We start from the raw sequence: 25770 nt of genomic DNA, 5'->3' as shown, positions 1-25770 counted from the left end.
ACACAGGCAGCAGATACCTGGCAATACCACCACCTGGAGGTTCCCTCCAAGTCACTGACCATTCTGAGTGGAAATACATCATTGTTCCTTCACTGTCTCTGTGTCAAAGTCCTGGATCTCCCTTCATAACAGTACTGTGGGTATCCCTGCACCTCAGGGACTGCAGGGATTCAAGAAGGCAACCCACCACCAACTTCTGAAGGGCGACCAGGGATGGGCAATAAATGCCGGCCTTTCCAGCGACACCCACATCCCGTAAATGCATTTTAAAAACACACACACAGAATAGCGCACAGGCATACACACACATACATACAGACTCACTCACGTACATACTCACACACTCTCACTCACAAACCCTGGGCGGGATTCTCCACCCCCACGCCGAAGTGGCCGCGCCGTCGTGAACGCCGTCGAGGTTCACGACGGCGCGGAACGGCCCCGGTCCCGAACGATTCAGGCCCTGACAATGGGCCAGTATCGGGGCCGCGTCATCTACCCGCGCCAGGCCTTGTCGCCCGCGTAAAAGCGGCGCCAAATAGATGACGCGGCCGGCGCCACATAACGGACGTCATCCGCGCATGCACGGGTTGGCCGGCGCCTACCCACGCATGCGTGGTTGCCATCCTGTCCAAATCCGCCCCGCAAGAAGATGGCGGACGGATCTTGCGGGGCCGCGGAAGGAACGAGGTCCTCCTTCAGAGAGGACGGCCCGACGATCGGTGGGCACCGATCGCGGGCCACCCCACATTCAAGGTGAAGCCCGGTGCAGGATCCCTCCCACAGGCCGCCCCCCCCCCCAGCGTTCACGCGCCACCCACGACTGTAGCGACCAGGTGTGGACGGCGCTGGGGGGAACCCGCCGTTTTGGCCTGGCCGCACGGCCCATCCGGGGCTCAGAATAGCGGGGATGCCGGAGAATCGCCATTTTTGGTGTCTCCGGCGATTCTCCGGCCTGCGAAACTCGACCGGCCCGTTCCCGCCGCTTGGGAGAATCGCGGGAGGGCGTCGGTCCGGCGTCCCCGGAAATTTCGGCAGCCCAGGCGATTCTCCCAACCGGCGTGGGAGTGGAGAATCGCGCCCCATGTCCGTGAGATTTGGACCTTTCACTGCCAGGAGTAATTCGGGATGGTGCCAATTCACACGCCCACTCCATCCTGTTGGACACTCCAGCTGTCCCGGATTTGGGGGGGGGGGGTGGTTAGACATTGTTGCTGTGGCTATGCTGTTCCTCATGAATTCACTCGCCATCTTGAACCCTGTGCTCTTTTAGGGGGCTGCGCATGAGGGTGAGAGAGAGAGAGAGAGAGAGAGATCTCCACAATGCTGACTGCTTCTCCAATCAGAGACTGTTTCCATCATATATAATGCTGACAGGCTCACCAGGTAAGCCGATCAGCAGCAAACGTGGGAGAGAACTGGCCTGTGGTTGGAGGAGCAGCACCTTGCAGATCTTTCATTGAAGTTCCTGTACTCTGAACAGTGAGTCCACGGGGTACATACAGAGGCTAGGTGAGTCAGATAGTGGTCAGTGGGTCAGATTGTGGCCCAGGGCCGTATGTGCAAAGATGTGCAGCTTAGGTGGATTGGCCATGCTAAATTGCCCCTCAGTGTCCAAAAGGTTGGGTGGGGTGGGCTTTTGGAGGGTCGGTGCAGACTCAATGGGTCGAATGGCCACCTTCTGCACTGCAGGAATTCTATGTGGGGACAAACCTTTTCTGCATTTGTTCAATATGAACCATTGGATTAAAGATATAAATCTTCTGTACTGCACGGGTACATACTACACATGGAATCAGTTTTTCTACAATGTCTGGGGTGGGTGCCGTCATTTAACACTTTGTAGATTCACTTTGACTCAAGCGATGACTTGCCCCTTTTTGCCTAAGCAATTAGTGTTCATATTATAATTCCAGTATGAGCAATTAATGAGAAGGGAATGCCATCACGTATAAATGACAACAGTTTGGTAAAAGGACTACCCATCCAAAGACGCTGTCTGACCGCTGAGCATTTTTCAGGATTTCCTGTTTTGAATTTTGCTACTTTGGTTCAGCACCTATCCAAAAAGCTTGTATTGATCTTTTCAATTCAATTACTGGGGCAGAGCTTCCCACTGCACCCGGCACTTGTTTGTAACTAGCTTTGACAACACCACAGGGTCAAAGTCTCAAAGTCGAGCTTTTTAAAAAAAAAAAAAATGTCCCTGCATTGCCACACTCAATCCTACTGGGAGGCAAACCTCAACTAAGCTGGAAGACTGGAATTAACCTGGTCGATAGCTGCAAGTCTGAACAAGATAACGTGCTGAAAAGTAATTTAGGCATGGTTTATCGGACTGACTTGTAACAGTTGTTGTTGAATTTGTTGTAGCTGGCAAATGCCAAGAGGACACCAAATCCCGGGCCAAGGGAGAAGAAAATCTGTGCAGCAGCGTCCACCCACACCTGGAAACAGAAGAACGGGAGCTTTTCAAAACACTTGTTAAAGTTTCCAGCTTTATTTCTGCACATTATTACAGGCAACGGGTTGAATTCTCCAGCCCTTCCCTTGGCTGCGAGCTTCCCTTCCCTCCAATGACGCCCCCCCCCCCCCCCCACCCCCCACCACCGCCCCAACCCCCCCCCCCCACCGCCCCAACCCACGGCCCCACAACGGTGGGTTCCCTGGCGGCGCCGTTGATATCAGCAGGACTGGAAAGGGAGGTCCAACCACCGGCCAATGATGAGCCTTCTCCGCTGCTGGAAAACGGTGGTGGGGGGGGGGGGGGGGGGATCCCCCCAATATTTACAGATAGTTATATATACACACACATGTCTATTTCCTTTAGATTTTCAAAACCTTTGTCAATTAGAGATAGGTAAATAATGCTGGCCTAGCCCACAATGCCCACATCAACTTCATCAGTGAATTTTTGTTTAAACTTATCTCCAAAGGAAGAAAGGACAGTAAATCTGGCCATCTGGATAACCAAGGTATGTGATTAATTTTGTAGCCCTCTTCCTTCATAGTTTTCAAAGCCTCAATATCCCCCATCAGGTAGGGAGAGGAAAACCTGATGCACTGTTATAACTGAGGCCGAACCAATTGGCTCAAAAAAATACAATTTATTTTACTGATAGTGAACTGTTCAGTTCTGCTGGTGTTGGCTACTCCTTCAATGCATTCAACACAAATGATCCCTTCAAAAGACTGATTGAAATCAACACGCAAATCTCTTGTGTTCACTAATTTTTCTCTCCTTATTCTTTCAAGGCCAGCACTTGTTGCCCATCCCTAATTGCCCTTGAACTGAAGGGCTTGTTAGAGGACAGAGTGTTGTGGATCTGGAGTCACATGGCGGCCAGACTAGATAAGGATGGCAGATTTCCTCCCCTAAAGGACATTAGTGAACCTAGTGTTTTTTTAAACCACAACAAATGATGGTTTTACAGAGACTAGCTTTTTGTTTCAGTTTCAAATCACCAGCTGCTGTGGTGGGATTTGAACCCATGTCCCTAGGCCTCTGGATTATCAGTTCAATGGCATTAACATTATGGCACCGTGTCCCCTAATGGCGCTCATTCTGTCCCTGTAGGGTGCATATATATTTAACTCGGACTCCCCCGCATTCATGTGCCCAGCACAGTCTCATTTCTCCAGCGTATCAGCTGGGGTTTTCTAATCCCCCACCCCATCCCGGGTGTATTTTACGGGGGCAGAGATGGCTCGTCATTGGACATCGGTGGGATCCTCTGGTCCTACCGAAACGTTAACTCTGGCTCCTCCCCTGCCGATGCTTCCAACCCAGCTGAGCTTTTCCACTTTTCTCTGTTTTCATAATTTCCAGTAAATGATGAATAAATCACGTCAATTATTGGTCCAGGTGGGGGTACATATGCTGCAATGTGAAGTTTGAACTGGGATGTGTATTTTATGCATTTTAAATATTAAAATATGTTAGCGTATCATTATTGCAACATTAGCAAGGTGGTCATGGTACTGCACTAATGCACGCGTTTATGCTTAGAAAACTGCTTAAACATCTCCCCATCCTGATATTTGTCATCTCAATTGTAGCAGTAACGATCCTGCAACACCCCATGTAAAATAACTCTCTGCCATTGACCCATCAGAAGATTTTTGTGACTTTTGCAACATAATCACGACACCAGAGTTGAACAGCAAGTATCATAATGTGGTAGGAAAGAATTGTAGTTGAATGTTAAATTCAATAATTGTTTGTTTGAATGGGAAGTTGTGTAAGGTAGTTAATCTATGGCAATAAATTACAAGGATAGAATTCAAATTGAGTGGGTCTGAAGATGTTAAACCAGAATCAAAGTTCAATGACCGAGTCATTTTTCCCATTTCTATGTGGGGTTTATCAATGTTTCAAAGAGACATTGTTCAACACAACCAAGTACTCCCACTGGACCTTTGCAGTTAAGAGAGGTAAATGGAGTACAGTTTAATCTATACTCTGGTATTATATTTTAACATCTTTGATAGCTAAATTTAGTTCCCAATTGTGGCTGAGAGACATTGGGCGAGGTTCTCTGTTGGGAAGACTATGGGCTGGATTCTCCGATTTTGCGCTATGTTTGGAGGAAGCCTTACAACCAAAAGGTCGGCGGCGCCCCCGCATCAATGCTCCGCCTGGTGGGGGGCTAGCAGCCGTGCCACGTAAAAGCCGGCTTTACCTGTAGAAACGGACGGAGAATGGCCGGGTCCGTGACCGCGCATGTGCACGACGGCCACCACACATGCGCACGGCGGCGGCTGCGCCGTACAACATGGTGTCGGCCGCGCGCGGATCCGGCTTGTCAGATAGTTCCCCCCTGCACCTCTCTTATGACCCGGGCAACCCTCCACCAGTCCACAGAGTCCCTGCCAAAGCCCCACCTGCCAGCGGAACGGCATCCCCCACCTCCCCACGCCGGATTGTGGAGGCGCTGGACACAGTCCGCGGCCGGCACACGAGGCCCCCGAAAACTGAGAGAACACGTGACCGACGCCGTCGGGAAGTCGGCCCATCGTGGGAGGGCCTCAGGTGACGTCCTGAGGCCATAGCAATGGCATGCGGCGTACTCAGCGATTATGCTGTTTTTGAGGGGGCGGAGCATCCAAAAACAGAGCCACCCTCGATTTTAGTGTAAAAACGGATTCTCCGACCAATCGCCGAACGCGATTTCGGCGTCGGCAATCGGAGAATCCCGCCCCATGTTCTCCCACCAGAGGTGAATTGCAAACTGTTTACGCTCCCCTGGGAGTGCAAACTGGCAAGCAATTCAGGGTTACTTGCCATGCAAATTTATGCATGGTATGGAATAAGAGGAATTCCCAAGGGAATCAAAGCTGTCAATCACAGACCACGACTAGAAAGCTCTGAATGGCTTGCGGCTAATGGATCTGTGGGAACCAGATGCAGGCTGCAGCTGCTCTCCTTCCAGGAATGGACACATGGAGCTGCAAGTATTACAGCTTTAATTCTTCTCACTGCCGCTGTCTGCACTGCCCTGTAGATTCCAGACAGGGTGTCCCTTTTCTGGGGAGTGGGGGAGGGGGCTCCCCTATTACAGGGCTTCTGGGGAGGGAGTCAGGTAGTGCAATGTGGGTGGGGGTTGGCCCCCAGTTGGGCTCAGATGGTCTCTACCAACGTGGTGGAACACGCGGTCAGCCAATCGGGTCCCCTTGGCCCACCGCGGGGTCCATCACACCAGGTCCATGCTGGTAGATCCGCATTCACTGACTCACATTATTCCTTTTTTTTTTCTTTTTAAAATAAATTTAGAGTACCCAATTAATTTTTTCCAATTAAGGGGCAATTTAGCTTGGCCAATCCACCTATCTTTGGGTTGTGGGGCGAAACCCGCACAGACACGGGGAGAATGTGCAAACCCCACACGGACAGTGACCTGGAATCGAACCTGGGACCTCGGCGCCGTGAGGCAGCAGCACTAACCCACTGCGCCACCGTGCTGCCCGACTCACATTATTCCTGGCCACAGGGACCAGGGAATCACGGAGGCTGCCGGCTCCGCTGAACGAATGCAAATCGGTCATTAAGACCTATTTGCATTCATCTACACCCTCCCACTGGCGCGCGGTTGTGGACCTCGTTTCCGAGGGTCGGAGCATCTCATTCGGTTTGGCCCCCGGCCTGGATTCCAATTTTGTCCCGACGCCCAATTCTCCGTCCTATTGGGGAACACGATCTGGGATGGAGAGTCCCGCAAATTAAGCTTCATTTTTGTCATCTAGTTTCATACCAAGGACAAACCTCCTAATGCAACCAATTAGTTAGTCTAAATCCAGACTTCAAGGCAGCATCCCATTATGAATCTTTTGACTTCACCACCAGCTCTCTTTCTATCCTCTCTGAACGAGATCACCAATTCTGTGCCCAATTCTCAGTCAGCATTTTTCTTCAATGTCCTCTGAAAAACGGGCGGGATTTTCCATTGCCCAAAGCCGATATCGCAATCGCCGATCGGGCAAGAGAATCCCTCGAATCGGGGGCAGCGCCTGTTTTCGGGCAACGGCATCATCGAGGAGTACGCTGCACGGCGTTGGGGCGGCCTCAGGACGTTACCTGAAGGCCCTTCCCTGATGGGCCGAGTTCCCGACCACGCAGGGCGCGTGTACTCTCACTTTTCATGATCTCGACGTGGCGGCTGCGGACCGTGTCGGGCGGGAGCCGTGCTGCTGGCTGGGGGGGGGCTTCTGTGAGGTCTGAGGGGACTGGTCCAGGGGTGGTATGGGGATGTCCAGGGGGGGGGGGGCAATATTTGGCAGGTCGGGTCCACGCGCGGCAGGCACCATGTTGTACAGCACGACCACTGCAGGCCGTCGCTGTACGCATGCGCGGCCATGGACCCGGCAATTCTCCAGGCGTTTATATCAGGAAGGCCATGCTTTTTACGCCGCGCAGCTGCTGGCCCCTCACCAGTCAGAGGATCGGTGCGGGGGCCGCACCACCTTTTTCGGCATTTCGAGAGAGAGACAGACAGACAGACAGAGAGACACGCACACACAGGGAGGGAGGGAGGGAGGGAGGGAGACACACACAAACACAGAGGGAGGGAGAAAGACAGACAGAAAGGGAGACACCCGCACCATGAGAGAGAGACAGAGAGACACACATACAAACACATAGACAGAGTGAGAGAGAGAGAGAGAGACAGAGACAGAGACAGAGAGACACACACACAGAGGGAGAGACAGAGAGACACACATAGACAGACACACAAACAGAGGGGGAGAGAGAGAGACACAGTGAGAGAGCAATCACGAGAAAGATAAAAAGAGACAGAGAGAGGCAGGGAGAGACAGATAGACACACACTGACAGATGGAGAGGGGGAGCGAGAGAGCGAGAAAGATAGAAAGAGAGACAGAGACAGAAATTCTGCCCTGACTGTGGACCCAAGAATGATGTTGTTCCAACTTAGTGAAGCCCAGTTTTGGGTCCGAATTATAGAACTTTACAGCGTACCAGCTGATTTACAACTCCAAACGACATTGTTTCGTTCAACTATTATCCAAAATCTTCCAGCTGCTCCTGCCGGCACAGTATTGCAGTCCAGCCAATAACGTGGCCCCGCTGTGGGTCCCCTGGCGGATTAGGGTGCAAACAACGGGAAGACCCATTGCTAGCTGCAGGACCAGAAGGTCCCACTGCTGGAAAATGGCAGCCCACTTTCACCACCACAAAACACATCGCATGCGGGGTGGGTGCAGGAGGGGGCGTAAAATCTTGCTCGCTTTTCGTTGTTAAAAATCGAGCAACTGAGGTCCTTTGCCTACCAAGTGGATGCCAAGCCCACCACCTGCACTTGTCAGATTGGCCTGTAAACTGCTGAGCAACCTTTGAAGAAACTGATTTGCAACTGGAGCAAATGGGCAGGCACCCAACGCACCCAACCCAAACATTTACACCAGGCAGGGAACGGCCTTACCAGCACTACTCAACTCTACGCTTGCAAAGTACTTCATAGGCTGGAAATCACGTTGGTAAAGGCAAATTGTTGCGGATGGTGGAATCTGAAACTAAAACAGAAAAGGCTGGACAATCTCACCAGGTCTGTCAGCATCTGTGGCGAGAGGAGGGAGCTAATGTTTCGAGGCTCGAGTTTGGATGACTCGGTGTCCAAACTGGGGAGAACTGAAGCTAGGAGCTATTGTTTGTGTGAGTCTGTGGGGAGGGGGAACAGACACATGGATCGATGGATGAAATGAAAATAAATTGATAGAAATTTAAAAAGTATTGAAGGTAGAGGAGAGAGTTCACAGTCTGAGGTTAGCGGGAGCGCTCAGCCGAGATCATGAAAGGTGCTACAGAATTTCACATTTCTTCGGTAATTTATAGATGTTTATAGAATGGAAACTGGCTCTTTGGCCCAACTTGTCCATGTCGCCCAGTTTCTATCACTAAGCTAGTCCCACTTGCCCGCATTTGGCCCATATCCCTCTATACCCACTCTGCCCATGTAACTGTCTAACTGCTTTCTAAAAGACAAAATCGTACCCGCCTCTACCACTGCCTCTGGCAGCCCGTTCCAGATGCTCACCACCCTCTGTGTGAAGAAATTTCCCCTCTGGACTCTTTTGTATCTGTCCCCTCTCACCTCCCCTTTAGTTCTAGACTCCTCTACCTTTGGGAAAAAATGTCAGCTATCTACCTTATTTATGCTCCTCATTATTTTATAGACCTCTATAAGATCACCCCTAAGCTTCCTATGCTCCAGGGAAAATAGTCTCAGCCTATCCAGCCTCTCCTTATAACTCAGACTATCAAGTCCTGGTAGCATCCTCGTAAATCTCTTCTGCACTCTTTCTAATTTAACAATATCCTTTCTACAATAGGGTGACCAGAACTGAACACAGTATTCCATGTGTGATCTTGCCAATGTCTTGTACAACTTCAACAAGATGTCCTAATTCCTGTATTCCATATTCTGACCAATAAAACCTAGCAAATAAACTAACCCTCTGAGTTTATTCCATCTCAAGTCTGCTGTGAGGCTATTAATAGAAATTGGATCACACCAAAATCGAGGGGTTTGGAAATATGCCATCACACATACAAGGGATCAATCAAAAAATATCTTTGTGGTGAGGAAGAGAAATCGGGGCTGTATAAGTTAACCCCAGGTCTGTATATAACAGTATTTAATTTCAATAAAGGTAATTATCCCATTTATCCTTTAAAAAAAAAGGTCGCAAGTTGTAAACAATGTTGACAAGTCAACCTCTTTGCCCATTTCAAGTTGCTTGGAGGATGTTCAGAGTCAACCACACAGTGTGGATTGAAGACTTTAGCGGGCTTGGCTGGATATGGGCGGCAGTCCGTCTTCCCAAACGGACGTCAAGAAGTGATTTTTTTTTTTAAATAGCAATCCAGTAACCATCATGGTCATCCCTTCTGAAAATGACCACATTTGTTCAAATCAACTTCACAACCCGTTATGTTCTAATTCAAGTTCACTGGCCGTGATTCTCGGATCCGGATTGGCCCCGTCACCGCTGCCAGCAATCACAAGAGAATTTGGCACTCAGCCAAAACTCCAACGGAACTGGAGAATCCAACTGACATGAACGGATGGAGAATTCTGGCTACCATCTCTACGTTTATTTGTGTAACTGAACAGAATTTGAGTATTACCGAAAAATAGATTGGTATTGTCAAAGGTTTTCATCTTGAACTCATCAGAACATTCACAAGGCTAATTTTAAAGGGAACAAATATAAATTGCTGTATAAATCGTTCCATTTACAATTTGGTATTCTTGCAGATGTCCTGATGAGTGCAGGACGAAAAGTTTCGACAACGTGTCTTTTTTCAGCAATATTTCCAGGTTACTAACACATGCTAAACCACTTATAATTGTGTAATCATGCCCACAATAAGTGCATCATCTTTTACAGACACTAAAACCATTCTCACCAATGAGCAACTAACAGTAGGACATACAAACTCATCCTGGTAACCAAGTCCCCCATGCACTTCTTTGCTTGACAGAAAGTGAGATTTGCACAAGGGAGAGTACAGACTGCCCGTGTGTGGCCACACCCTTCCTGAAGTGATCACCCTGTTCACCTTCAAACACCAGGAAAACACCACCTCTTAAAATAGCAATGAGCTATTTGGCCCGAAGATTTGTTTTGAATGGTGTTGGTCGAGGGAGCAATGTGCACCAACGATACTGGGCGAGCTCCCCTGAATAGTATTGTAGGATTGTTTACATTCACCTGGGAATTTCAACTGAAAGGCGGCATCTCTAACAGTGCAGCACTACCCCATACTGCACTGTATTAACAGGATTTCATGGTGAAGTCTCGAGAGTTGAGTTGAGCTGGAACCCACTGACTTTCTGACTCAAGGCCAAGACATAAAATTAATGGTCACGGAATTTTCAGTAGCTTTTCCCCAATCTGCATGGCCACCGTTTTCCAAAATGCAGAACACTAAAATTCTAGCCAGAAGTTTCAGCTGTGGTCACTGGGACACAGAAGGCTTATCCCATCTCAGCTGGACATATTGTTACATCGGTAAATGTTTTTTTTTTTTTTTACAAACAATTTTATTGAGGCAGTTTAGGCATATAGAAAAAGTGACATTGTACAGTACAAGAAAAAAAGTCAAGACACAAATTAAACATAGTGCAAACCACAGCTCTGTCCACGCAAGGACGTGCCTCAATATCCCTCTAATCGGCAAATGTTTTAATGGGTATTTTGCCCTTTGCAGCTGTAAATCTCCCTGGGCAATGCTGTTGCTTGCTTCATAATCCAGAACACAGGCATCTGCAGTGTGATAATTAGGTCGTAAATAATATCTCTCGCCCTGACAACTGACCCAAGACCTCAGGAATACACTTGGGAACTTGGGACATCATGCTGATTTTGGGTGCCAGGACTAGGACTACTCCCACGTTTTGAGTCAGAATTGCAGCAGTCAGTTTAGCAACTGTTCACAAACTGTGAGGAAAGTCCCTTTGCAGATCGGGATGCCATTTTGTCCGGCAGCACCGATCTTCCCCCCCCCCCCCCCCCCCCCCCCCCCCCCCCCCGCTTCTAGCCTTGGGGAGACCCCCGGGAACGCCCCCCCCCCAACAAGACAAAGTCACAAATTCCCCAGGCCTCGCCCCAGCAGTGGCAACCTGGCACCTGGGCACCCTGGCACCACCACCTGGGCAGGATACCTAGGAGGCAGTGTCTGGGTGTCCAAGTGACAGGGTGCTAACCTGCCCTGTCTCCGACCACCTGGGGTCTCCAAGGGCCTGGGAAACCCCCCCCCCCCCCCCCGTTGCCATCATGACTGGCCCACGTTTGTTATGGACCAGTACTAAATGGTGCCCTGATGAGTTCTGCCCGGCGTGGTAAGTGAGTACCGGGTGAATCCAGTGTTGGGTCCGGCGCAGATCGGGGTGCAACGGGTGAATCGAACGCGAGCTCCAAATCGGCCACCGTGCCGGGCCGATTACGAGTTGCCCGACTTGCTCTACCTGGTGCGATCTGGATCTCTCCCTTGCTGGGCGAGATCCAGATCTGAATATTTAAATAAGCCTTACACCTCATTTAAATTCCCGGACTATTTTTCTAATAGTTTGAAAAAGATGCCATGTGGAACATAATAGGCAGAATTCAACCAAAACATTTCTAAGGGCTCGATTCAAATGAATGGGAACAAAGTCCCATAGCGAGTGACTCGCGTTGTACAAGGGGCCTCAGCAAACAAGGCTGCACATAGCCCGTTTTGTACACTGGGGAGTTCTGAGGCCCACAAAGCGATCCCTGACCACCCCCCCCCCCCACCCACCCACTCCCCCCGCAGCTCCCATCATCCACACAGGGCACCCCTGGCCCGATCATGCACGTGCAAAAAAATGCCAGCTTGGCACCTTGACAGTGCACTGCCACCATAGCACCATCCCTACCCATTTGCAATGCCACCTGGGCACCTTAGTAGGGCCAGCTGGCATCCAGGTGGCACAGCCAAGGTGCACAGATGGCACCAGTACCAGGGCACCACCCTGCCCAAAGAGCATGCTGCTGGGGGCCTCCAATCCCATGGGAGACCCCCATGAATGCCGTTCCGCCTGGTCCCCATTTGTGGTCTCTCAGGCGAAGAGAATGAATCCCAAAGCCTCAGGTACCTTGGGAATCTGCACATTAATGTAATTGTCTCGCTGTAATGTGCCGATTTGCCAAAAAGTGATCCCGGCAAGGGTGTCACGGTGGCGCAATTGTTAGTACTGCTGCCTCACGGCACCGAAGACCCGGATTAGATCCCGGCCCTGGATCACCGGCCATGTGGAGTTTGCACATTCTCCCTATGTTTGCATGGGTCTCACCCCCACAACCCAAAGATGTGCAGGGATTGGATTGGATTTGTTTATTGTCACGTGTACCGAGGTAGTGAAAAGTATTTTTCTGCGAGCAGCTCAAACAGATCATTTAGTGCATGAAATTAAAATAATCTAATAAGAAAATACGTAATAGGGCAACACAAGGTACACAATGTAAATACATAGACACCGGCATCGGGCGAAGCATACAGGAGTGTAGTATCATTCAGGTCAGTCCATAAGAGGGTCGTTTAGCAGTCTGGTAACAGCAGGGAAGAAGCTGTTTTTGAATCTGTTTGTGCGCGTTCTCAAACTTTTGCATCTCCTGCCCGATGGAAATAGTTGGATGAGTGGATTGGTCACGTTAAATTGCCCCTTAATTGGAATTTTTAAAAAAAAATGTTTAAGTGATTCCGCCCACAACGCAACATCTCGCAAGAGCATGTAGCATCTCATGAGGCATTGCAAGCCGTGTAGGTCCCAGGAGTGGGGTCTCAGGTTATATTGGCCACACCGCGCCACGGCGAGCTGGTTTTCGGACGCAGTGTAGCCATTGGATTGAGCCCCAAGTGTCATTTTGGGCAAGTTTGGCAGGTGCATCCCACTGGCTTTTTGGGCGAGATCCACACTGCTATTCAACCTTGGCAGTGCCAAGGTGCCAGAGGGAGAGGCAGGGTGCCACACTGTCCTGTCCCCAATCACCTAGGAGTCTCCAATGGCCTGGAAAACCCACCAGGTGCAGTTATGCTTGGTCCACATTGGTGTGGACCAGTATAAATGGTACCTGGTCCAGGCCTCACTGGGGGGGGCTGTTAGTTTCCGGGTGCTGGAAGAATCTGGCCCATGCATGTTTAACTGGGACCGCACCGTTCATTTAAATATATTGATCTGCCATCTCGAGGGGTTCGGATGAATATCGCGAGACGTCTCAAGCGTTGTGAATAGAGTTGATAGAGTTTTTACTAACTTGATAGAGTTTTTCGAAGAGGTCACAAAGATGATTGATGCAGGTAGGGCAGTGGATGTTGTCTATATGGACTTCAGTAAGGCCTTTGACAAGGTCCCTCATGGTAGACTGGTTCAAAATGTGAAGTCACACGGGATCAGGGTTGAGCTGGCAAGGTGGATACAGAACTGGCTAGGTCATAGAAGGCAGAGAGTAGCAATGGACGGGTGCTTTTCTAATTGGAGGGCTGTGACCAGTGGTGTTTCGCAGGGATCAGTGCTGGGACCTTTGCTGTTCGTAGTATATCTAAATGATTTGGAGGAAAATGTAACTGGTCTGATTAGGAAGTTTGCAGACGCCACAAAGGTTGGTGGAATTGCGGATAGCGATCAGGACTGTCAGAGGATACAGCAGGATTTAGATCGTTTGGAGACTTGGGCGGAGAGATGGCAGATGGAGTTTAATCCGGACAAATATGTGAGGTAATGCATTTTGGAAGGTCTAATGCAGGTAGGGAATATACAGTGAATGGTAGAACCCTCAAGAGTATTGAAAGTCAGAGAGATCTAGGTGTACAGGTCCACAGGTCACTGAGAGGGGCAACAAAGGTGGAGAAGGTAGTCAAGAAGGCATATGGCATGCTTGCCTTCATTGGCTGGGGCATTGAGTATAAGAATTGGCAACTCATGTTGCAGCTGTATAGAACCTTAGTTAGGCCCCACTTGGAGTATGGTGTTCAATTCTGGTCGCCACACTACCAGAAGGATGTGGAGGCTTTAGAGAGTGTGCAGAAGAGATTTACCAGGATGTTGCCTGGTATGGAGGGCATTAGCTATGAGGAGCGATTGAAAAAACTCGGTTTGTTCTCACTGGAACGACGGAGGTTGAGGGGCGACCTGATAGAGGTCGACAAAATTATGAGGGGCATAGACAGAGTGGATAGTCAGAGGCTTTTTCCCAGGGTAGAGGGGTCAATTACTAGGGGGCATAGGTTTAAGGTGCGAGGGGCAAGGTTTAGAGTAGATGTACGAGGCAAGGTTTTTTTACACAGAGGGTAGTGGGTGCCTGGAACTCGCTACCGGAGGAGGTGATGGAAGCAGGGACGTTAGTGACATTTCAGGGGCATCTTGACAAATACATGAATAGGATGGGAATAGAGGGATACGGACCCCGGAAGTGTAGAAGATTGTTGTTTAGTCGGGCAGCATGGTCGGCATGGGCTTGGAGAGCCGAAGGGCCTGTTCCTGTGCTGTACTTTTTTGTTCTTTGCGGAATCTCTCAAGATGTCTCTTGTGAGATTCAACAGCCTTGTCGTGGCAAGTCAGGTGCAACGAGGCTGGTAAATTGCGGCCCGTGTAAACACATGGAGAAACTACTGATAACAACACCGTTCTACATTTTAGTAGCAGACATCAGTGGAGCTCATAGTTTTATTTGTCTTTGCACTAAATTCTGGCAATTTATTTACTCTAGAAAAGTGATTCAGAAGAGGAACGCACTGGACTGCTAAAATATATGGTAGTAGAGTTTCAGCTTTAGCCATAATCAGGTCACCTCTCAGCTCACTCGGGTGTCACTCGGGTGGCCAAGCCTCAAGGTGTGCTCCTGACTGGCTGCTGCTGGCTATCTGGTCTGGTGGCCTCTGTTCTTCTTGGTTGGTTACCCTCCCTCTCAGCCCTGGCCTAGAAGCAGAGAGTCACCCTACTGCTTCCCTCAACAGCCATTAACCAGCACCTCCACCTCACTGGTTTGCATCCAGATGTTAGGTCGGTGACCTCACTTTTGCCTCAGGCTGCCCGCCAGACCAAATGCCAGGAACCTGACTGCTGCTTTGCACCTTTACTCAATTATAGTTCAGAAACTTCACACCAATTCAGGAGATCAGTGTCTTAACTGCTCTAAATCTCTCAATATCTAGCAAATTGTTTTCCCGCCCGAAAGAAGAGTCCACCAATCAGAACCCGATGCTGTTCTGTATTGCCTGCTGATAGGCTCAGCCGGCAACTTGCCAAGGCTCTCACTTGCCAATGGTGTTCCCATGACAACAGTCACCTCTCCTTATGAGGCCCGCTCATTGGCCAGTGTTTATTGAAAGATTTACACAAGTACAGTTCTGCACAGTTAGCCTTATGGCATTTTGACAGACTTTCAGACATTAGACCATAGACATTACATAGTCGTCTGCTGCGGCAGCCTGGTAGGTCGTAAGAGGAACTGAACTGTAGTGAATCAGTAGTATTAAAGCTAGAGTCAATGTAGCTCCAGATGACTCACCTGGGTGGTAAGCAGTTTGTTCCATTCAGGCTTAAGGTAGAAGAGGAGTCCTCGCCAGGCCCCAGGCAGAGTGGCACCCCGAATCAAGAGAATAAACAGTACAAGATAGGGGAAAGTGGCTGTTACCCATACGACCTGCAGAAGAAATAAACATTTAGGCAGTTCTAAGAATAAAAAAGACAACAGGCATTTACACTGAACAGCTGCGAAAGTTCCAAACTGACCAGTGGCCTGTATAACTTGATGATGGTGTACATGCTGGTAACAGTTGCGCCACACAAGTGGCAGGCAATAACCAAGAGAGAATCTAAACATCACCCCTTGACATTCAATGGCATTACCCTCGCTGAATCCGTCACTGTTAACATTCTGGGGTTACCATTGGTCAGAAACTGAACTGGACCAGCCATATTAATACTGTGGCTATCAGGGCAGATTAAAGGTTAGGAATCCTACGGCGAGTGACACCTCCTGATTCCCCAAAGACTGCCCACAATCTAAAAGGCACCAGTGAGGAGTGCGATAGAATACGCTCCTCTTGCCTGGATGGGTGCAGCTCCAACACCACAAGAAGCTCGACACCATCCAGAACAAAGCAGCTCGTTTCCTAGGTTCCCCTTCCATAAACATTCCCTCCGCCCCTGCACAGCATCAGCAGTGTGTACCATAGGATCATTAAATTTACAGTGCAGAAGGAGGCCATTCAGCCCATTGAGTTTGCACTGGTCCTTGGAAAGAGCACCCTACACAAGCCCACACCTCCACCCGATCCCATAACCCAGTAACCCCACTTTAAACTTTATGGAAACTAAGGGCAATTTAGTACGGCCAATTCACCTAACCTGCACGTTCCAAAATGCATTTTGTTAAAAAGGGAAAGATCCGCTCCTGAATCGCTAGGAATGTTGAATGTTGCAAAGAATAGTAGTAAGCCTGGGGATAGGAATGTTTTAGAAACCATCAAAACAATGATTTAAAAAAGGAGAAAAAAATAGAAATGAGAGTAAACTAGCCAGGTATGTAAAATGTGCTTATGCATGTTTTTACATGTATATAAATAGGAGAGTAGCTAAAGTAACTGTTGGTCCCTCAGGAGGTAGCAGTAGGAGAAAGCATGGGGAATGGGCAATTGTGTGCTCACACTCGAAGACACAAATTAATTACATGAAATAGAGGACAACCAAGGGGCTAATCAGAGTGAGGTACTTAAAGTAATTAATATCAGCAGAGAAAAAAAAGAGGTGTTGAAAAACCATAAGGAATTAAAATCCAACAAATCTCCAGGACCTGAGAACCTGCACGCCAAGGTTCTAAAAGAGGTAGCTGCAAAAGGTGGTGGGCGCACAATTTCCCCAAATTCCACATATTTAAGAACAATCCAAGTGGACTTGAAGCAAAGGTAACACCGCTATTCAAGAAAGGAGTGACAGGGAAAACAAGGAACCAACCCGCAGTTAGACAGAAATCAGGAAAATGCAGGAATCTATTATGAAGAAAAACTAAATAATACACCTAGAAAAATCATAGGATGATCAGAAAAAGTTAACATGGTTTTCCGAAAGGGAAATAGTGGTTGACAAAATTTATTAGAGGTATTGAGGGAGTAACTAGTAGAGTAGATGAAGTGAGACCTAGATCCAGTATACTTGGATTTCAAAAAAAGCATTCAATAAGGCACTTCACAAGAGGGTTATATGCAAGATAAGGGCTCATGGAGTTGGGGGTGATATATTACCATGAATGGAGGGTTGGTTAATGAATAGGAATCAAAAAGTAGGGATGTATGGGGCATTTTAAGTTAGCAGACTATAACAAGTGATCCGTGCTGGGGCTTCAGTTATTCACAATCTATAGACTTAGGCAAAGAAACCGAGAGCAATGTATCCAAATATGCTGATGATACGAAGTTAGATGAAATTGTACGGTATGGGAAAGACCCAAAGGATGCTACAAAGAGATATAGAGGGGTACGTGATTGGGTAACAAGGTAAAAGATGGAATATAATGTGGGAAGTTTGAGGTTGATCGCTTTGGCAGTAAAAATATAAAAGCAGAATGTCTTTTAAAGGGCATTAAACCTACGGTGATGCTCAGAGAGGCCTGGGTGTGCTCGTACAAGAAACAATGAAAGTTAGCATGATTGTCAATGTCCAAAATGTGCAGGTTAGGTTAAGGGGTTATTGGGATAGGGCGGGGAGTGGGTTTGGTTGGAGTGCTCTTTCAGAGGATTGGTGCAGTCTTGATAGACCGCATGGCCTTCTTCGCACTGCAGGGATTCTGTGAATGTTATGCCAGTTATGCAGTTATGGATAAGCGTAAACAGGTGGTGGGTATTGATTGATTCATTGCCTTTGAGCATGGACAAAAAGGGACTCCAGACCAAGTTGATCATTAACAGGTCCAGACAGCAAGCGGTCAAAGGGGTCGCCCGACCCAATTGTCTGTCCCTCTACCGTGCCTACATTCATGGCCTGGTTGCCTTGAAGGGGGAGCACACTGTGTCCACCGGCATGCTTCAGGCCTTCCGCAACCGGTGGCCACCGCCACATCATCACCCCTGGGAATGATATTTGAATTTGAATTAGTTTCCTTTTGATGTTCTATTTTAGGTACAGTGCCCCACCAAGGGACTATCAATCCCCTCTAATTTATTGATTATTGGTTTTATTTTTAAAGTATAAAAAAAGGTACTGTTGAGACACTAAGGGGTTAGTAGTTAGGAGGCAGAGATCTGTAAGGCTCCATCAATGAAGGTCTACTATAGAGGTCTACGTCATGTTTTGTACTTCACCATCTAGCTTAGATGATCCAGTTAACAGGTACAGCAAGCAATTAGGAATGCAAAGGAAATGTCGGCCTTTAGTGGAAGGGTTTGGAGTAAAATTGTAAGCAAGACTTACTACGATTATACAGGATATTGATGACACGTGACCTTGAGTACTATGCGTTATCCTAGTCTCCCTAATTAAGCAGAGAAGTACATGCATTGGTGATGTACAGCAAAGGTTATTAGAATATTTTCTGGGATCAGATGAAGAGAGATTAAGTAAATTGGGCCTCTGGAGTTTTATGAAATCAGCAGTGATCTCATTAGAACATGCAAGATTCCGAAGATAAAAGCAAATTACTGCCAATGATGGAATCGGAAACAAAACCAGAAAATGCTGGACAATCTCAGAATGTCTGACAGCATCTGCGGGAGAACGGAGCTAACGTTTTGAGTCTGGATGACTCTTTATCAAAAGATTCGGGAATTGTTTGACAGGGCAGATCATAGATTGGGGGCGGATGTTTGAGGGCAAATCAACATCTGACATGTGGGAGGCTTTCAAGTGTCAGTTGAAAGGAATACAGGACAGGCATGTTCCTGTGAGGAAGAAAGATAAATACGGCAATTTTCGGGAACCTTGGATGACGAGTGATATTGTAGGCCTCGTCAAAAAGAAAAAGGAGGCATTTGTCAGGGCTAAAAGGCTGGGAACAGATGAAGCCTGTGTGGCATATAAGGAAAGTAGGAAGGAACTTAAGCAAGGAGTCAGGAGGGCTAGAAGGGGTCATGAAAAGTCATTGGCAAATAGGGTTAAGGAAAATCCCAAGGCTTTTTACACGTACATAAAAAGCAAGAGGGTAGCTAGGGAAAGGGTTGGCCCACTGAAGGATAGGCAAGGGAATCTATGTGTGGAGCCAGAGGAAATGGGCGAGGTACTAAATGAATACTTTGCATCAGTATTCACCAAAGAGAAGGAATTGGTAGATGTTGAGTCTGGAGAAGGGGGTGTAGATAGCCTGGGTCACATTGTGATCCAAAAAGACGAGGTGTTGGGTGTCTTAAAAAATATTAAGGTAGATAAGTCCCCAGGGCCGGATGGGATCTACCCCAGAATACTGAAGGAGGCTGGAGAGGAAATTGCTGAGGCCTTGACAGAAATCTTTGGATCCTCGCTGTCTTCAGGGGATGTCCCGGAGGACTGGAGAATAGCCAATGTTGTTCCTCTGTTTAAGAAGGGTAGCAAGGATAATCCCGGGAACTACAGGCCGGTGAGCCTTACTTCAGTGGTAGGGAAATTACTGGAGAGAATTCTTAGAGACAGGATCTACTCCCATTTGGAAGCAAATGGACGTATTAGTGAGAGGCAGCACGGTTTTGTGAAGGGGAGGTCGTGTCTCACTAACTTGATAGAGTTTTTCGAGGAGGTCACTAAGATGATTGATGCAGGTAGGGCAGTAGATGTTGTCTATATGGACTTCAGTAAGGCCTTTGACAAGGTCCCTCATGGTAGACTAGTACAAAAGGTGAAGTCACACGGGATCAGGGGTGAACTGGCAAGGTGGATACAGAACTGGCTAGGCCATAGAAGGCAGAGGGTAGCAATGGAGGGATGCTTTTCTAATTGGAGGGCTGTGACCAGTGGTGTTCCACAGGGATCAGTGCTGAGACCTTTGCTCTTTGTAGTATATATAAATGATTTGGAGGAAAATGTAACTGGTCTGATTAGTAAGTTTGCAGACGACACAAAGGTTGGTGGAATTGCGGATAGCGATGAGGACTGTCTGAGGATACAGCAGGATTTAGATTGTCTGGAGACTTGGGCGGAGAGATGGCAGATGGAGTTTAATCCGGACAAATGTGAGGTAATGCATTTTGGAAGGGCTAATGCAGGTAGGGAATATACAGTGAATGGTAGAACCCTCAAGAGTATTGAAAGTCAAAGAGATCTAGGAGTACAGGTCCACAGGTCATTGAAAGGGGCAACACAGGTGGAGAAGGTAGTCAAGAAGGCATACGGCATGCTTGCCTTCATTGGCCGGGGCATTGAGTATAAGAATTGGCAAGTCATGTTGCAGCTGTATAGAACCTTAGTTAGGCCACACTTGGAGTATAGTGTTCAATTCTGGTCGCCACACTACCAGAAGGATGTGGAGGCTTTACAGAGGGTGCAGAAGAGATTTACCAGAATGTTGCCTGGTATGGAGGGCATAAGCTATGAGGAGCGATTGAATAAACTCGGTTTGTTCTCACTGGAACGAAGGAGGTTGAGGGGCGACCTGATAGAGGTATACAAAATTATGAAGGGCATAGACAGAGTGGATAGTCAGAGGCTTTTCCCCAGGGTAGAGGGGTCAATTACTAGGGGGCATAGGTTTAAGGTGAGAGGGGCAAAGTTTAGAGTAGATGTACGAGGCAAGTTTTTTACGCAGAGGGTAGTGGGTGCCTGGAACTCACTACCGGAGGAGGTAGTGGAAGCAGGGACGATAGGGACATTTATGGGGCATCTTGACAAATATATGAATAGGATGGGAATAGAAGGATACGGACCCAGGAAGTGTAGAAGATTGTAGTTTAGTCGGGCAGTATGGTCGGCACGGGCTTGGAGGGCCGAAGGGCCTGTTCCTGTGCTGTACATTTCTTTGTTCTTTGTTCTTTGTAGGGCAGACACAGAGAGGTTAATTCCCTTGGCTGGAAAAGGGATGGGAATCTTTGTAATTCTCTGAGGGATTATGGTGCTCCATCATTGAACACACTCAAGGGTAAGATACATAGATTTTAGCTTTCTCAGGGAACCAAGCGATATGGGAAAGTGGAGTTGAGGCAGGAGATCAACAGTGAATCCGATTGAATTGTGAAGCATGCTCCAGAGGCTGTACTGTGCACTCCTGCTACTATGTTGTATGCTCTCCATTACTGGCACCTTCTGAAATCAGTGGGACATTCCTTCATTACGAGTAGAATGTTGGGTGAATGGTGGGTGCCCATTCCGTGACGGAAGTCCCTCGGGCATGCACCAGTGGGTTGGGTAAAAGTTATAGCCAACCACTGATAGCCAGTAGAAAAGAGCTGGGTTTGTACCCTCCCTCTCCCCACCCCCACTCCCGGCTACCTCTAATGATAAAGCTGTTCCACGCTCCTTGCAGTCTGAATTTTCAGTTACAAAGTGTGCCTTCGTCTCCTTGGCCTGGATTGCAATATTGGCTCTAAATCCATTATGCAGTGGCCCGTATAAATGTCTGTCAAAGGCCTAGAGGTCCTTCAAAGGCCATCGATGTGGGATTCACCAAAGGAGCAAATACCTCGGGCGGGATTCTTTGTCCTGCCGCACCGCGTGCCCGGGATTCTCCGTCTCGCCAGCCGGAAAATGGGGTTTCCCATTGTGGGCAACTCCACACCGTTAGGAACTCCCTGGGCTGCCGGCGAAAAGGAGAATCCCGACAGCGGAGAATCTAGCCCCTGATCTCAGCTCCAACCCAACTTGTCCCAATGGTCTGGTTTAGTACAAGCAGCGGCTTCCACCCCCTCGCTAAGTGTAAATGTCAGGGCAAGATCAGAGTTTGCAACTGTTTCCTGGCATATGTACGCTATAGAGCTTCCCAAGGTCATGAAAGACACTGCGTAAATTCCCTTTGTGAATCATCAGGGGCGAAATTCTCCGGAAATGGCTCATTGTCCACCGACTGGCGCACAAAACGGCGCAAATCAGTCGGGCATCGCGCCGCCCCAAAGGTGCGGAATGCTCCGCATCTTTGGGGGCCAAGCCCCAACCTTAAGGGGCTAGGCCCGCGCCGGACGAATTTCCGCCCCGCCAGCTGGCAGAAAAGGCCTTTGGTACCCCGCCAGCTGGCGCGGAAATGACATCTCCGGGCGGCGCATGCGCGGGAGCGTCAGCGGTCGCTGACGGCATTCCCGCACATGCGCAGTGGAGGGAGTCTCTTCCGCCTCCGCCATGGTGGAGACCGTGGCGAAGGCGGAAGGAAAAGAGTGCCCCCACGGCAAAGGCCCGCCCGCGGATCGGTGGGCCCCGATCGCGGGCCAGGCGACCGTGGGGGCACCCCCCGGGGCCAGATCGCCCCGCGCCCCCCCCAGGACCCCGGAGCCCGCCCACGCCGCCTTGTCCCGCCGGTAAGGTAGGTGGCTTAATCTACGCCGGCGGGACAGGCATTTTAGCGACGGGACTTCGGCCCATCCGGGCAGGAGAATCGCGGTGGGGGGGGGCGCCAACCGGCGCGGCGCGATTCCCGCCCCCGCCGAATATCCGGTGGTGGAGAATTCGGCAGCTGGCGGGGGCGGGATTCATGCCAGCCCCCGGCGATTCTCCGACCCCTGACTTCTTAAGCAGCTAAAATGTGAATTGCAACAACTCATGCAGCTCTGTGATTATTGAAGTTTCAATAAAAATTAGATCACATACAGTGTACATTCCACCTCTAATTAACTTCACACTGGAAATATTTAGAGGGCTAAATTGGGAGATTTATTTTCAGAACTTAATGGAGCTGGAGAAATCTATGGATGCAAATTTCAAATCAACACGTTTGCAGTATTTTTAAAGCAAATTAAACAGCTAGCGGTAGAATATTTTTTAAAAAGTTTTTAAAGTTTGAAAAGTTAATAGATTTAGCAGGAAGGTATTAAAATAGTTGTTAACGGGGTGTATGAAAGCTTCTTAAGTGGCGACTTGTGGTAGGTGCAAAAGAGAGTGTCTACAAGCCCACTGTGGAGTTAAGAATGGAAAATAAGTATTTAAGCATATAAAATAGTAAACCAAACTTTGGCAGTGGGAGAGAAGTGCAAGTTCCAACTCAGATCAGGAGAGATAAAATTAGTCCAAAGAATTTTAGCAGATGTTCCTCTGTATTCCTAAATTACAATTCCCGTGAGGCATTTTTCATATAGTTCCACTTAAGATTTTGTTTTTCTGGAAATGAGAGAGATGTCTTGGGCCAAAAATTGCAATATAATAGAACAAAATTAAATGGTTACTTGAGCCTCAACCAAGATTATCTTGGCTGAGCTAAATTAATTATTGTTGCGAGGAGCCAAGATCTGGGGTCATTCATAATCAGGATACTAATGTCGTGGAGGCACCAGCAACACTGCTTCACAACAGATATGAAGAAATACATTGCAAGACTAAGTTGTTACACGTTTTTTAAAGAAGTGATCAATAGAGACTAGAATTGTCAGGGTTGATTTATATGACCTCAGCGAGCCCCGAGCTTTAGGCCTCTTTCAGGGAGAAGTCACTGCTGAATTCAAACAGTTAGCATTGACATAGAGGGCTGGTGAACTCCCAGTGGACTTTTAAAAAAAATCTATTGATTTTGTGAAACCTGATCGAGTCCAAGAAATTACAAAGTTGGATGTGGTAGGCAACAAGCACTCTTTCTTATAGGCCTATTAGTCAAATCAGTTTCTACAAAATGTTCCAAGTTTGTTGCGAAGATTAACTGCTTAATAACATCTCACATTTTGGAGTATTTTTTACCAGGCGGATGTGTTGGAGGAAGCCGTCTCTCGATTCAAGGATGCTGCCTTCTCAAGGAGTTGCGGGTTACGGTCATGGATCTTCATGTGGCTGAACGAGCCAAATCCCAACCTGCACATCTTTGGATACATAGGACAGGATGTCCCGCAAGATAGTGGGATACAGGGTGCAGGATTTGCTTCTTTTTCTGTTGCTTCGCTGCCTCATCATGAAGACATTTGACTCAATGCGTGAGGCAACTTGATGGACAGGTCGCCATTTTGAATGATTGGTAGCAATCTCTTCCCAGTCGATGTCAATGTTTCCGCACCACAACGAGAGATCTGTATTTATAATGTTTCTTTGTCCTCCCCTAGAATGCTGGACGTTTTGAGGGTGGAGAGAACAAGACCTATCATAGAATTTACAGTGCAGAAGGAGGCTATTCGGCCCATCAAGCCTGATAGGGAGACACTTTTTGGCTCCCCAGACACAGTGTCCAGCCCACCATGTGTGTAAGAGTTTCGCCCGAATGCTTTTGGGCAGCTGGCTTCAAGGAGACTAGCGTTTGCTCGACAGTCCTCCCATTGAATCCAGACTGTTGATGATGGAATTTCGCGGTCGCTGATACATAGTGCAAGTCTCACTGCAGTACAGGAATGTGGTGACGACAACCACTCTGTACACTAGGAGTTTTATTTACTTGCGGTGGACTTTGTTGTCAAACACATCATTGCCATAGTCTTGTAGAAGGCTGAGCTGGTGCAGCTGATCCTGCATTTGATCTGATTGTCAACAGTGGCCCTTTTTGGATAGGTCCAAAGAAGTGCAGGTTAGGTGGTGGATTGGCCATGCTAAATTACCCCTTGGTGTCCAAAGATGTGCAGACCACACCTTTTGACTGAATAAGTCGCTAGGCTCGGTGGACAGTGCTCCAGAGATTTGGATGTCCAAAAATCTTCCCCTGCTGCTACTACGTGATAATACGACTGTAACTTTGAGTGGGAATCTGAAACAGATGCCTTCAAAATCTGGACCAATGTCAAGTAAAGCACTATGTCAGCTTCCATACCATTTACAATCAACACAAAATTGGCCATTCATCTCCGGGCACAACTGCCCCCTGGTATGCATATTTAATAACGCCTAAATGGAAAACCCTTTAACCTCAGTTGCCTCTGTGCCAAAGCTAAATTGACCACCACAGACATGCATGATCTGCAGTTTGAGGATGACTGCAGTGTTGTTGCCCATTCTGTACCAGATTAGCGAGTCACTCTTGCTCTCTTAAATTCTGCATTTCTATATATCTTAAATGCATCAATTCTATACCCATTGGAGTTTAGAAGAATATGAGGCGATCTTATATTGAAAAATATAAAATTCTGAGGCGACTTGATTGCGTAGATACCGGAAGGATGTTTCCACTTTTGGGGAAGACTAGTTTAAGATTACACAGTTTGAGAATAAGAGGCTTCCCAACAGATGATAACGGTCGATCGTCTGAGGAATTCTTTTCCCTAGAATACAGTGGAGGGCCGGGTCACTGAATTGATACAAAGCAGACTTAAACAGATTTTTGATAAAGTGAGAGTCATGGATTATGGGGAAGATGTCAGGAGAGCGGAGTCAAGACCACAACTAGATCAGCTATGGCGGCGAAGGTTCAAAGGGCGGAATTGTCTATCCCTGCACCCAAGTCCTATGTTCCTAGCCCTACGCATACAACAGACTCAGTATGTCCTTAAATGTGGTCAAAACAAAACTCATATTAACCCAGATCTGGACAGTCAAATATCCCACCTCCCATATATGGAAGACTCGGGAATATGATGGGTTGAATGCACCTACTCAACATTATTCTTTTGATTTGCTTCACTGAAGAAAGTTAATGGTTTATTAGATATCCTTTGAGGAAAATCTGCACAACTAGTGAAAAATGCAATTTGTGAGAATGAAAAATTGAAGATGCTGCTTCT

At 48.0% G+C, this 25770-nt stretch overlaps 1 protein-coding gene across 7 annotated transcripts in view; it reads right to left on the bottom strand.

The window, feature by feature from the left end:
* slc6a4a (solute carrier family 6 member 4a) overlaps positions 1–25770 on the bottom strand; it is a 103020-nt gene that overhangs the window by 38511 nt on the left and 38739 nt on the right. For all 7 annotated transcript variants that reach the window (XM_072469613.1, XM_072469610.1, XM_072469614.1 and 4 more), the window contains 2 exons: positions 15552–15686; positions 2344–2447 (listed from right to left, as the gene is read on the bottom strand). In XM_072469613.1, the coding sequence (XP_072325714.1) occupies positions 2344–2447; positions 15552–15686 (239 nt within the window). The remainder of the gene's footprint in view (positions 1–2343; positions 2448–15551; positions 15687–25770) is intronic.

The sequence above is a fragment of the Scyliorhinus torazame genome, chromosome 12 (genome assembly GCF_047496885.1).
Source record: "Scyliorhinus torazame isolate Kashiwa2021f chromosome 12, sScyTor2.1, whole genome shotgun sequence".
Classification (NCBI taxonomy): Eukaryota; Metazoa; Chordata; class Chondrichthyes; order Carcharhiniformes; family Scyliorhinidae; genus Scyliorhinus; species Scyliorhinus torazame.
Note: the sequence above shows the minus strand (reverse complement) of the source record. Positions and strands in the feature narration are given on the sequence as shown.